Source organism: Symphalangus syndactylus, chromosome 12, assembly GCF_028878055.3.
Source record: "Symphalangus syndactylus isolate Jambi chromosome 12, NHGRI_mSymSyn1-v2.1_pri, whole genome shotgun sequence".
NCBI classification, from domain to species: domain Eukaryota; kingdom Metazoa; phylum Chordata; class Mammalia; order Primates; family Hylobatidae; genus Symphalangus; species Symphalangus syndactylus.
The window spans coordinates 131,711,433-131,724,862 of NC_072441.2; the positions used below are offsets into that span (position 1 = coordinate 131,711,433).

General features: G+C 39.2%; 1 protein-coding gene across 12 annotated transcripts in view; it reads right to left on the reverse strand.

Annotated features, from left to right (window-relative positions):
- MAST2 (microtubule associated serine/threonine kinase 2) overlaps positions 1–13,430 on the reverse strand; it is a 239,566-nt gene that overhangs the window by 39,737 nt on the left and 186,399 nt on the right. For 7 of the 12 annotated variants that reach the window (XM_063627595.1, XM_063627592.1, XM_063627596.1 and 4 more), the window contains exon 6: positions 2,315–2,431. The exons of the other annotated variants lie outside the window; for them this stretch is intronic. In XM_063627595.1, the coding sequence (XP_063483665.1) occupies positions 2,315–2,431 (117 nt within the window). The remainder of the gene's footprint in view (positions 1–2,314; positions 2,432–13,430) is intronic. 12 annotated transcript variants of the gene reach the window in all.

Consider the following 13,430-nt stretch of genomic DNA (forward strand, 5'->3'; position numbering starts at 1 on the left):
CCACATCAACAACCACATTAAATGCCCCAATTAAAAGGTAGAACTTGTTAGATTGGATTTTAAAAAAAGAAAGACTCCATTAAAGAAACTGAGTCAATAACTAATAATCTCCAAAAAAAGCACCTGTTTCAGATGTTTCACTGATTAATTCTACCAAACACTTATAGAAGAAATGATACCAATTCTCTACAATCTCTTCCAACCAAAGATGATTGTAACATGATTCCTAACTCATTCCATGGGGCCAGTATTACTCTATTACCCAAACCAGATAAAAATATTGTAAGAAAAAAATTATAAGGCCAGGCGCGGTGGCTGAAGCCTGTAATCCCAGCACTTTGGGAGGCCGAGGCAGGTGGATCACGAGGTCAGGAGATCGAGACCATCCTGGCTAACACAGTGAAACCCCGTCTCTACTAAAAAATACAAAAAAATTAGCCGGGCGTGCTGGCGGGCGCCTGTGGTCCCAGCTACTCGGGAGGCTGAGGCAGGAGAATGGCATGAACCCAGGAGGTGGAGGTTGCGGTGAGCCGAGATCGCGCCACCGCACTCCAGCCTGGGGGACAGAGAAAGACTCCGTCTCAAAAAAAAAAAAAAAAAAAGAAAAAAATTATAGACCAATATCTCTTATGAAAACAGATGTAAAAATTCTCAATATAAGAAATATCAAATCCAACAATGTATAAAAAAGTTACATACCGTCACCAAATGGAATTTACTCCAAGTATGCAAGGATGGCTCAACATTTGAAAATCAATTATCTACCACATCAACATACTAAAGAAGAAAAAGCATATGGTCACATCAACTGATACAGAAAAAGCACTTGACTAAATCTAAAACCCATTTAAAACTTTTTTGATAAAAACTCAGCAAACTAGGAATACAGGAGAACTTCCTCATTTGACCAAGAACATCTACAGAAGACACACTTGTTGTTAACATCATACTTCATGGGGAGAAACTGGGTATTTTTTCTCCAAGAATGGGAACAAGGCAAGGATGGCCTCTCACTACTCCTATTCAGTATAATACTGGAAGTTTTAGCCAGTGCAATAAGGTAAGAAAAGATGGCTGGGTGCAGTGGCTCATACTTGTAATCCTGGCACTTTCAGAGGCTGAGTTGGGGGGATTACTTGAGCCCAGGAGTTAAAGACCAGCCTGGGCAACATAGTGAGACCCCATCTCTAAAAAAAATAAATAAATAAAAAAGCAAAACAAAACCAAAAAGGCAAGAAAAGGAAATGAAAGGTAAATACATTGGGAAGGAGGAAATAAAGGTGTTTATGTTTAGAGATGACATGATTGTCTATGTAGAATATTCTAAAGAATCAACAAACAACACTCCTGTAACTAATAAGCAATTACAACAAGGTTGCAGGATATAACGCTAATATTAAAAAGTCAATTGTGTCCCTTTATACCAGAAATGAATAATCAGAATTTGAAATTAAAAACACAATACCATTAACAGAAAAACTGAAATGCCTACATATAAATTTAACAAATACACTGAAAATCTATACACTGTAAATTATGAAACTCTGATGAAAGAAATCAAAGATCTAAATAAATGAGACACTGCATGATCATAATGAAAGACTCAATATGACTAAAATGTTAATTATAAGCAATTTGATCTATGGATTAAATGCAATCCCAATCAAAATCCAAGCAAGTTAGTTTGTGAATATTGACAAATTGATTCTAAAGTTTACATGGAAAGGCAAAATAACCCAAACAACCAATACAATACTGAAGAAGAATAAGGTTAGAGGACTGATATTACCTGACCTCAAGACTCACTATAAAGCTATAGTGATCAAGACAACACGGTACTGGTGGAAGAATAGATACGTAAATCAGCAGAACAAAGACTCCAGAAACAGACCCATACAAATACAGTCAACTGATATATGACAATGGAGGACTGGCAATTCAATGAAGAAAATATATATTCTCATTGACGAATGGTGCTGCAACAACTGAATGTTCATATGCAAAGAAATGAATCTAGATACAACCTTTTACAAAAATTAACTCAAAATGGGTCATGAAAATGATCCCAATGTAAGATTTACCTAAATGTAAAACACAAAACTATAAAACTTGTATATGATAACATAAGACAAAATCTAGGTGACCTTGGTTTTGGCAATGAATTTTTAGGATATGAAACCAAAAGCAAAACCACGAAAAAAAACATTAATAAGCTAGACTGCATTAAAATTAAGAACTTCTGCAAAAGATACTGTTAAGAGAATGAAGAAGACAGACCATAGACTAGGAGAAAATGTCTGTAAAAAACACATACTTGGCTGGGCATGGTGGCTCATGCCTGTAATCCCACCACTTTGGGAGGCTGAAGATGGAGGACTGCTTAAGCCCAGGAGTTCAAGATCAGTCTGGACAATACAGGGAGATCTTGTCTCTACAAAAAATTTAAAAATTAGTTGTGTGTGTCAGCCTAACGCACCTGGTCTCAGCTACTTAGGAGGCTGAGGTGGGAGGATCATTTGAGCTTGGGCTGTAGTGGGCTGTGACTGCACCACTGAACTCCAGCCTGGGTGACAGAGCAAGACTTTGTCTCAAAAACAATCAAGAAAAGTCAAGTCCCAACCCCTAACCCCCAACACAAAACAAAACAAAAAACCCACATACTTGATAAAAGACAAATGTATAAAGAACTCTTAAATCTCAACAAGAAAACAAACAACCCAATTTTAAAAATGAGCAAAAGATCTGAACAGCCACCTCACCAAAGAAGATACACAGATAGCAAACAAGTATGTAAAAAGATTCTCAACATCATTTGGCATAGGACATTGCAAATTAAAACTACAATTGGATACTCATACATACCTATAAGAATGGCTAAAAAGGATGGGGAACAACAGGAACTCTTGTTATTGTTAGTAGGAATGCAAAATGGTACAGCCACTTTGGAAGACAGTTTGGCAGTTTCTAAAAAGCTAAACACAGTCTTCCCACACAATTCAGCAATTGCTCTAAATAAGTACTCACCTGGGTTGAAAACTTGTCTACATAAAAACCTGAACATGAATGTGTATAGCAAGTTTATTTGCGATCGCCCATAACTGGAAGCAACCAAGATGTCCTTCAATAGATGATAAATAAACATACTGTGGTACATCCATACAATGGAATATTATTTAGTGATAAAAATAAACAAGCTATCAACCTATGAAAAGACAGGAACCTTGAAGGCATATTGCTAAGTGAAAGTGGAGTAATTTGAAAGGCTATATGTCATAAGATTCTGACCATGTGACATTTTGGAAAAGGTAGGTATAACTATGGAGACAGTAAAACAATCAATGGTGCCGGGGGGAGAAGATGAGGGACAAATAGGTGAAGTACTGTGCACTATTTTAGGGAAATAAATCTACTCTGTATGATACTGTAGTGGCAGATACAAGACATTACGCATTTGTCAAAACATACAGAACTTTATAACCTAGAGAGTAATGTAAGGGAAAAAAAAATTTAAGCCTTGGTTTGTCACCTCTAAAGGCAAATTAAAAAAAAAAAATTATGAGATCAGAGGATCCCAGAGAAGAATGCAGACTATGACAAGAGAATCTAACTGTATTACAAATGTATGAAACAACATCACTGGAGAGGGTGAAAGGAAAAGTGCTGACCTAAGAAACTTTGGAAATGAATGAAATCAGTAAGACTAAAGATCAAAGGAACTACAGGTAAGTACTGAACTCAACTTGATAAAGTTGTTTCTCAAGGAGTATGGGTTAACAATTTTGATACTGCTATACATGTATACTGGAACTGAGTAGTTTATGTATATGGATGGTGGATGATGGGACCCAGGTTTCTCATTGTTGGAGTGGAAATTTACAGATCAGCAAAGGGAAGAAGAAGCTAGAATGATCCATGTGATATTGAATTGGAGCCAGAGACATCAAGAAGAATTCATGTTTAATATAAATACAGACAATTACATATAAAAATATTTATAGATATGTGTATATTCACAGGTTAGTATACATACTAATACTATATGTCTTTGATCAATCAGCTAAGAGGGACTAGAAAAAGCACACCCCAGTAGAAACAAGCATTCCTAGAACCCAGATCTTGATTTGTAACATTGCTCTCCAATTTAAAAATCCAGACCTCTTGGAGAAATGGCTGATTCTAGGACTGGGGTCAGAAATATACAACATGAGCCTGGAATATCTTATAGTCGCAGATAGTAAGGAAAGGATAAAACAACAACAAACCAAAACCAAAACCAACCAAACAAAAACCACCAAATTGATGTATGTCAAGGGGGAAAAGGAGCCAACTGAAAGGACCTTGATGGCCAAAACGGAACAACTTAAGCAAAAAAACTAAGTATTAATGGATTACAGTCTGATCTAGATAACAAATACCTATTCATACTGATACAAATGATTGAATAAATAAATAGGAAGAAGATCAGTGAGGATGTAGAACACTTGAACACTACCAACAAACTTGACATAACTGTCACTTAATAGACCAGTACCAAACAGTAGTAATATACATTCTTTTCATGTGAACACTGAACATTTGCTAAGAAAGATCACATTCTGAGCCATAAAACAAAACTCAATAAATTTTAAAAGGATTCAAGTCATATAAAATATGTTTTCTGACTACAATGAAATAGAAGTAGAAATCAGTAACAGAAAAATCTCTGGAAAATCCCTAAATATTCATAAACTAAACAATATACTTCTGAATAATTTGTGGGTCAAAGAAGAAATCAAAAGGGAAATTAGAGGCTGGGTGTGCTGGCTCATGCCTGTAATCCTAGCACTTTGGGAAGCCAAGGTGTGGGAATCCCTTGAGGCTAGGAGTTCAAGACCATCCTGGGCAACATAGCCAGATCACGTCTCTACAAAAAATAAAATAAATTAGCTGGGGGTGGTGGCAGGCAACTGTGGTCCCAGCTACTTGGGAGGATGAGGCAGGAGGATCGCTTAAGCCCAGGAAGTCGAGGCTGCAGTAAGCTATGATCAGGCTACTGCACTACAGCCTGTGCAACACAGCAAGACTCTTGTCTCTTTAAATAAAAATGGAAACACATGTCATACTACTAAAGCAGTTCTTAGGGGGAAAATTATATCACTACATTATGTTAGAAAGGAAATTATATCACTACACTATATTAGAAAGGAAAGACTAACTCCCAGCACTTTGGGAGACCAAGGTGGGAGGACCAGCTGAACCCAAAAGTTCAAGATCAGTTGGGGCAACACAGTGAGACTTGGTCTCTACCAAAAAACACCAAACCAAAAAAAAAAAAAAGGAATGACCTCACTTTCTACCTTAAGAAATTTAAAAAAGAGGAGCAAATGAAACCCAGAAGAAAGGTAATTGTAAAGACCAAAGTAGAAATCAATTAATAAAAAAAACCACTGGAAAACAAGAAAGAAAATGTATAAAACCACACACAACGCCAGGCATAGTGGCTAACGTTTGTAATTCCAGCACTTTGGGAAGCCAAGGCAAGAGGACTGCTTGAATTCAGAGCTTCAAGATCAGCCTGGGCAACACAATGAGACCCCCATCTCTACAAAAAATTTAAAAATTAGCTGGGTATGGCGGTGTGCCTGTGGTCCTGGCTACCTGAGAGGCTGAAGTGGGAAGACTGCTTGAGCCCAGGAGGTTGAAGCTTCAGTGAGTCATGTTTGTGCCACCCTACTCCAGCCTGGGTGACAGAGCAAGACCCTGTCTCAAAAAACAAACCAAAAAACCCAACAAAAAACATACACAGGTTTTTGAGATCGATAAAATTAAAACGATAGACAGACTAATCAGGAAAAAAAAGACAAAACACAAATTACCAACATCAAGAATGAGAAGGGTGACACTTCTATGGATTCTACAGTTATCAGAACAACTTTATGTCAATTATTATAAACAACTTTGTCAATTAATTTGACAACTTAGAAGAGACTGAAAATTCTTTGAAAGATATACACTACCAAAGCTCACTCAGTAACAGATAACCTAAATAGTCCTATATCTATTAACAAAATTAAGTTTATAATTTAAAACCTTCCCACAAATTCTAGTTTCAGAGGCTTCACTGGAGAATTCTGCCAAACATATAAGACAGAAGTAGTAACAATTCTACACACTTCCAGAAAATTGAAGAGGAGGGAATACTTCCCAACTCGTAACTATGAGGTCAGCATTACCCTGACACCAAAACCAGACAAAGATATTGTAAGATAACTACAGACTAATATTCCTTATGAATATAGATGCATACATCTTAAAATTTCAGCAAATCAAATACAACAACATACAAAAAGACTAATACAAACGAATATTCTCTTTTTTTTTTTTTTTTTTTTTTTTTGAGATGGAGTCTCGCTGTGTCACCCAGGCTGGAGTGCAATGGCGCAATCTCGGCTCACTGTAAGCTCCGCCTCCCAGGTTCACTCCACTGTCCTGCCTCAGCCTCCCAAGTAGCTGGGACTACAGGCGCCCGCCACCACACCTGGCTAATTTTTTGTATTTTTAGTAGAGACGGGGTTTCACCGTGTTAGCTAGGATGGTCTCGATCTCCTGACCTCATGATCCACCCGCCTTGGCCTCCCAAAGTGCTGGGATTACAGGCATGAGCCACCGTGCCCGGCACAAACGAATATTCTCTAAATAATGGGAAGTGGGAGCAAATACATCATGACCAAGTAACGTTTATCTCAGGAATTCTAGTTGGTTTAAAATCTGCAAATCAATCAATATAAGTCACTACATTAGGAGGCTAATCAAGAAAAAAACATATAATCATCTCATTAGACATAGAAAATGCACTTGACAAAAGTTCAACAATAATTTTTGATAAAAACTTTTAGCAAACTAGGAATAGGACACATTCTTCAGTTGATAAAGGGTTTCTATGACAAACTTAGAGCTAATGCCACAGTTAACAGTAAAGACAAAATGCTCTAAGATCAGGAACAAGGCAAGAATATCTACGATTACCATTTCTATTCAAAATTATACTGGGAGTTCCAGCCCAGTGGAATAGGCAAGTTGTCTTTATTCATGGACAACATGAGTATCTCCAGAAAATACAACAGAATCTACAATAAGCCTACTGGAATAAGAGTTAGCAAGGCTGCAGGATAAAATATCAATATACAAAATCAACTATATTTACACATACTGTAAATAATCAGAAATGAAAAATAATACCACTTATAATTGCATAAAAATATGGAACACCTAGTGATAAATTTGACAAAAGAGGCATAAGAACTTCAGAAAACATGTTGAGAGAAATTAAAGATTATCTAAATAGGTGGAGAAACAAAGCATATTCATGGGTTAAAAGATTTGATATTGTTAAGAAGTCAATTCACTCCTAATTGATCTACAGATTCAGCACAATCCCAATAAAAATACCAGCTGCCTGTCTGATAATCTGATTTTTAAATTCATATGGAAATACAGAGGACAAGACGCCAGACAAAAAAAAACAGTGCATACTACATAACTCCATTTAGATAAAATTCTACAAAATCCAAAGTAATCTACGAGTGACAAAAAGCACATCAGTGGTTGCCTGCAAGTAATTACAAAAGGACCTGGGGAAACTTTAGGAGATGACAGATGTGTTCACAATTTTGATCATGGTGATAGCTGCACAGATGTATATACATAGGTCGAAAGCTGGCTGGGCACGGTGGCTCACGCCTGTAATCCCAGCATTTTGGGAAGCCGAGGCGGGATGGATCACCTGAGGTCAGGAGTTCAAGACTAGCCTGCCCAACATGGTGAAACCTGGTCTCTATTAAAAAAAAAAAAAAAAAAAAAAAAATACAAAAATTAGCAGGATGTAGTGGCGGGAGCCTGTAATCCCAGCTTCTCAGGAGGTTGAGGCAGGAAAATCATTTGATCCCGGGAGATGGAGGTTGCAATGAGCTGAGATCACGCCACCGTACTTCAGCCTGGGCAACAAGAGTGAAACTCCATCTCAAAAAAAAAGAGAAAGTTATCTAATTTTATACTTTGAATATTGTATATCATTTTTATCTCAGTAACATTTGTTTAAAAATAAATATAAATAAGTAAAACAAATATATTAAATACCTTACATATTCATGGTACAAAATTTTTTACCTTTTCATTTAGAATGCAATGTGATTGAAGATAGCTCATATTTATGTACTCATTTACTCATTTTTATTGATTTTTTTTCTGAGACAGGGTCTTGCTCTGTCACCCAGGCTGGAGTACAATGGCTCAATCACAGCTCATTGCAGTCTTGAACTCCTGGGCTCAGCAATCCTCCCGCCTTGGCCTGCCAAAGTGTTGGGATTATAGGTGGGAGCCACTGTGCCTAATCAGATGGCTCTTATTTTTAAAAATCTTAAGTCTAAACCCTTCTGTGGTTTGGTTTTTTAATTTAGATTTTGACTTGCTTTTATTATACATAAAAAATAGGCCAGGGGTGGTGGTTCATGCCTGTAATCTCAGTACTTTGGGAGGATGAGGCAGGAGGATCAGTTGAGGCCAAGAGTTCAAGACCAGCCTGGGCAACAACACAGTGGGACTCTGTCTCTACAAAAATTTAAAAAATTATTAGCTGGGTGTGGTAGTGTGCATCTGTGGTCGTACTTAGTTGGGAGGCTGAGGTGGAAGATCACTTGAGCCCAGGAGGTCAAGGCTGCAGTGAGCCATGATTGTGTCACTGCACTGTAGCCTAGTTGAGAGAGTGAGACTCTGTCTCAAAAAAAAATAATAATAAAAAAAAATAAAATAAACCTCACAAAGACATGTAGCTCCCAATGGAAGAAGTGTGTTGTTGGCTGTATTTATTAAATCATGATACTTGTTTTTCAATTCCCTCCAAGGGATGATAAATTTTTATCTTCTGTAATGTCAGCAATTTTTCTTGGAACCTAATGAAGAGGTATTATAGTTTTATATTTTTAAACAATAGATTAAAAATTGAACCTTTCTTTTAGAAGATTAGAAACATTCTATTTCCAATGTTTTCAAATGACAGACTTACCAGCTTTTAGAGGAGGCATAACATTTTTCAACCAAAATCACATATAGATGGTAACATTTCTAAATGTCCATCTTCAAATTGCTTTTTCCATGGCACAAATTTCTTTTAAAGTGTAGCTACCTTTGCACTCAATGATAAAATATCACCTTCGCCCTGAAAAGAGTGTTTGTGCCCGTTACCCCAAATCTCCTAGGGAGCATACTACTAAAAATCACTTGTTAGCACAGAAAAAATTGGCATATTTGGAACACATTTTGTAAAAGAAAATTGGGCCTGTAATCCTAACACTGTGGGAGGACTTCTGGAGTTCAGGAGTTTAAGACCAGCCTGAGCAAAATAGTGAGACTCCATCTCTACAAAAACTAAAAAAAATTAGCTGAGTGTGGTGGTGCACACCTGTAGTCCCAGCTACTTGGGAGGCTGAGGTGGGAGGACTGCTTGAGCCCTGGAAGGTAGAGGCTGCAGTGAGCTGCGATCATGTCACTGCACTCCAGCCTGGGTAACAGAGTAAGATCTTGTCTAGAAAAAAAAAAAAAAGTGTCTTACTCTAAAATTTAGAATGGACAGAATAGAGAGGGAAAAGGAGTTAGGGGGTATCTTCGATAAGCCAAACGAAAAGTGATGAGGGCTTCCATAAGGCCATGATAATGAAATCGGAATGTGCTTAGTTTACAACACCTTCTAAGTCAAAGACTTTTTCTGAGTCTTACATTGAATTCTTGGTGACACCTACCAGAATGAAAGGCATCATATGATAAGTCCTTGTTCTTATATAAATAAGGTAAATACTGTACTTATTGAGTTATCAATTTTAAGGTTCATTTATTTATTAGGATTTTTTAGAGCTGATTCACAGTTCAACATTCTACATTACCAAATATGGCCAACGCTGGAGAAAAGAAATGGTTTCCAAGTTATGGAGTTGTTGCCAGGATAATAGCAAAAAACAGACCACTACGTATGTGATGGAAATCTTTGGCAAAAGGCATCTGTAATGCAAGGGGAAGTAATGATGAATTCCCACCAAATGCAAGCAACAATATAATAAACAAGCATTCTTTCCAACTGGCCAGGCTCTGCAGACTTTTCAGAAGATGCTGTTCTGACACTACCTCAAACTGGGTATACTGCAATTAAACTCTGATGCCATCCATATAGAGTTAGCATAGACCCCACAGTTTAAGAGCAAAGTCCTTGACAAGACTGCCTCACTTCCAACACCAGTCATAAATCTTTGTGGGGGTGGCAGGGGGAGGGGCCAAGACCACCAGCATACCTGGCTGACTAGCTACAAGTTTAGGGAGTACTCACAGCCCTCCCACATTCAATAATTTACTAGAACAACTAATAGAATTCAGAAAAGCACTATACTTATTATTACAGTTTTATTATAAAGGATACACAAAGGCAGGGTGAAGTGTGGGAGGGGAAGTAGAGATCCTGTGCCCTCTCCTTGTGGAATCCGGGAGTGTCACCCTACTGTGTTCACCAACCAGGAAGCTCTACTGAGCTTAAGGTTGTCCAGAGTTTTAATTTTTATTACATAATCATGATTGATTACCAATGATTGGCTAAATGGCTGAACTCAATCTCCCGGCCTCTATCTCAACCTTCTAATAATGTGGTTTGTCTTTCTGGTGATCAGTCCCCATCCTGAAACTATCCACAGGCCCATTATGAGTCACCTTACTGGTATAACAAGACAATCCTAGGTTTCAGGAAATTCCAAGGTTTTCAGAGGCTCTTTGCCTACATCTGGAACAAAGATCACAGAAATTCTTTATTCTACCACAGATGCTAAGGCCTAAAAATGTGTGCTACTTTTATTGGGTTTTCTCTATTTCTCCAGTATATACTTTACCTTAAAAGGCCAAAATTACAGCCGGGCACGGTGGCTCACGCCTGTAATCCCAGCACTTTGGGAGGCCAAGGCAGGCAGATTGCCTGAGGTCAGGAGTTTGGGACCAGTCTGGCAAACATGGTGAAACTCCATCTCTACTAAAAATACAAAAAAATTAGCTGGGCGTGGTGGCGTGCACCTGTAATCCCACCTACTCGAGAGGCTGAGGTTGAGGCAGGGGAATTGCTTGAACCAGGGAGGTAGAGGTTGCGGTGAGCTGAGATCATACCACTGCACTCCAGCCTGGGCAACAGAGCAAGACTCTTTCAAAAAAAAAAAAAAAAGGCCAAAATTACTACCATTTTAAAGTTTGTTGACAGAATAAAATCAATAATTTTGAAACTGCCTTTGCCAAAATTATGACAGTGAGAAAAATCTGACATAGGAATATTATGACAATGAAAGAAATCTGACCTAACCAACTCCATCTTGCTTCTAACCTCCAAGCTGCCCTTGTACATTTCTGAGCTTGGGCCAAAACTAACTTCGGTGGGAATTCAGCTTACTTTGAAAAAAAAGATGGTAACAGCTCCTCCTGGGAAAAACCCTCTGAAGGATTGGGGACCAGACCACTTTGGTAAAACTGACAAATTGGCCACAAGGTTTAAAATTATGGCTCAGGAGTTATTCAGCCAGAGGCCACAAGATTCCTAACCTCACAGATTCTCCTATAGATAACATCATCCCTGACTCAACCAATCAACATTCCCCCATTCCCTAGCCCCCTCCCCACCAAACTATCCTTAAAAAACCCTAGCCTCGCCGGGCGCGGTGCTTCACGCTTGTAATCCTAGCACTTTGGGAGGCCGAGGCGGGTGGATCACGAGGTCAGGAGATCGAGACCACGGTGAAACCCCGTCTCTACTAAAAATACAAAAAATTAGCCGGGCGTGGTGGCGGGTGCCTGTAGTCCCAGCTACTCGGAGAGGCTGAGGCAGGAGAATGGCGTGAACCCGGGAGGCGGAGCTTGCAGTGAGCCGAGATTGAGCCACTGCACTCCAGCCTGGGCGACAGAGCGAGACTCCGTCTCAAAAAAAAAAAAAAAAAAAAAACCCTAGCCTCAGCCGGGTACAGTGGCTTACGCCTGTAATCCCAGCACTTTGAGAGGCCAAGGCAGGTGGATCACCTGAGGTCAGGAGTTTGAGACCAGCCTGGCCAACATGGTGAAATCCCATCTCTACTAAAACTATAAATATTAGCCGGGTGTGGTGATGCACACCGGTAATCCCAGCTACTCAAGAGGCTGAGGTGGGAGAATCATTTGAACATGGGAGGCAGAGGTTGCAGTGAGCCAAGATCAAGTCATTGCACTCCAGCCTGGGCACTGGAGTGCAATTTTTGAGACTCCATCTCAAAACAAAACAAAACAAAACTATAGCCTCAGAAATTTGGGGGAGGCTGATTTCAGTAATAAAACTCCAGTCTCCTGTATCAAACCCTTTCTCTATTGCAATTCCCCTGTTTTGATAAATTGGCTCTATCTGGGCAGTGGGCAAGGAGAACCCATTGGATGGTTACAATTTGAATTGGTCTTATCTGGAGGGAAGGAAGATTAAGATGTTATAATAACATTCTGGGCCAGCATGGTATCTCACACTTATAATCCTAGCACTCTGGGAGGCCAAGGTGGGAGGATCACTTCAGCTCAAGAGTTTGAGGCCAGCCTGGGGAACACAGTGAGACTTTGTCTCTACAAAAAAATTAAAAAATTAGTTGGGCATAATGGTGCACACATGTAGTCCCAGATAATCGGGAGGCTGAGGTGGGAGGATTGCTTGAGCCCAGGAGGTTGAGGCTGCAATGAGCCGTGATCATGCCACTACACTACAGCCTATGTGACAAAGCGGGACCTTGTCTCCAAAGACAAAAGCAAAAACAACAAAACATTCTGAAGAAAATATTTAAACTGATTCTTTAAAAATTCACATAAAAAATAATTTCAACTTTTATTTTAGATTCAGTGGGTACACTTGCAGGTTTATTACCTGGGTATATTGCGTGATGCTGAGGTTTAGGGTACGACTGATCTCATCACCCATGTAGTGAGCACAGAATGCAATAGCTACTTTTTCAACTCTTGCCCCCTCCTTCTCTGCCCCCTCTAAGTAGTTCTAAGTAGTCTCCAATCTTTTGTTGCCTTTTTTTTTTTTTTTTTTTTTTTTTTGGAGACAGAGTCTCACTCTGTTGCCCAGGCTGGAGTGCAGTGGGGCAATTTCAACCTCCATCTCCTGGGTTCAAGCGACTCTCCTGCCTCAGCCTCCTGAGTAGCTGGGATTACAGGCGTGTGCTATGACACCAGGCTAATTTTTGTATTTTTAGTAGAGATGAGGTTTCTCCAGGTTGGCGAGACTGGTCTTCAACTCCTGACCTCAAGTGATCCACCTGCCTCGGCCTCCCAAAGTGCTGGGATTACAGGTGTGAGTCATTGCACCTGGCCTGTTGCCATCTTTACGGCCATGAGTAACCCGCTGTTTAGCTCCCACATATAAG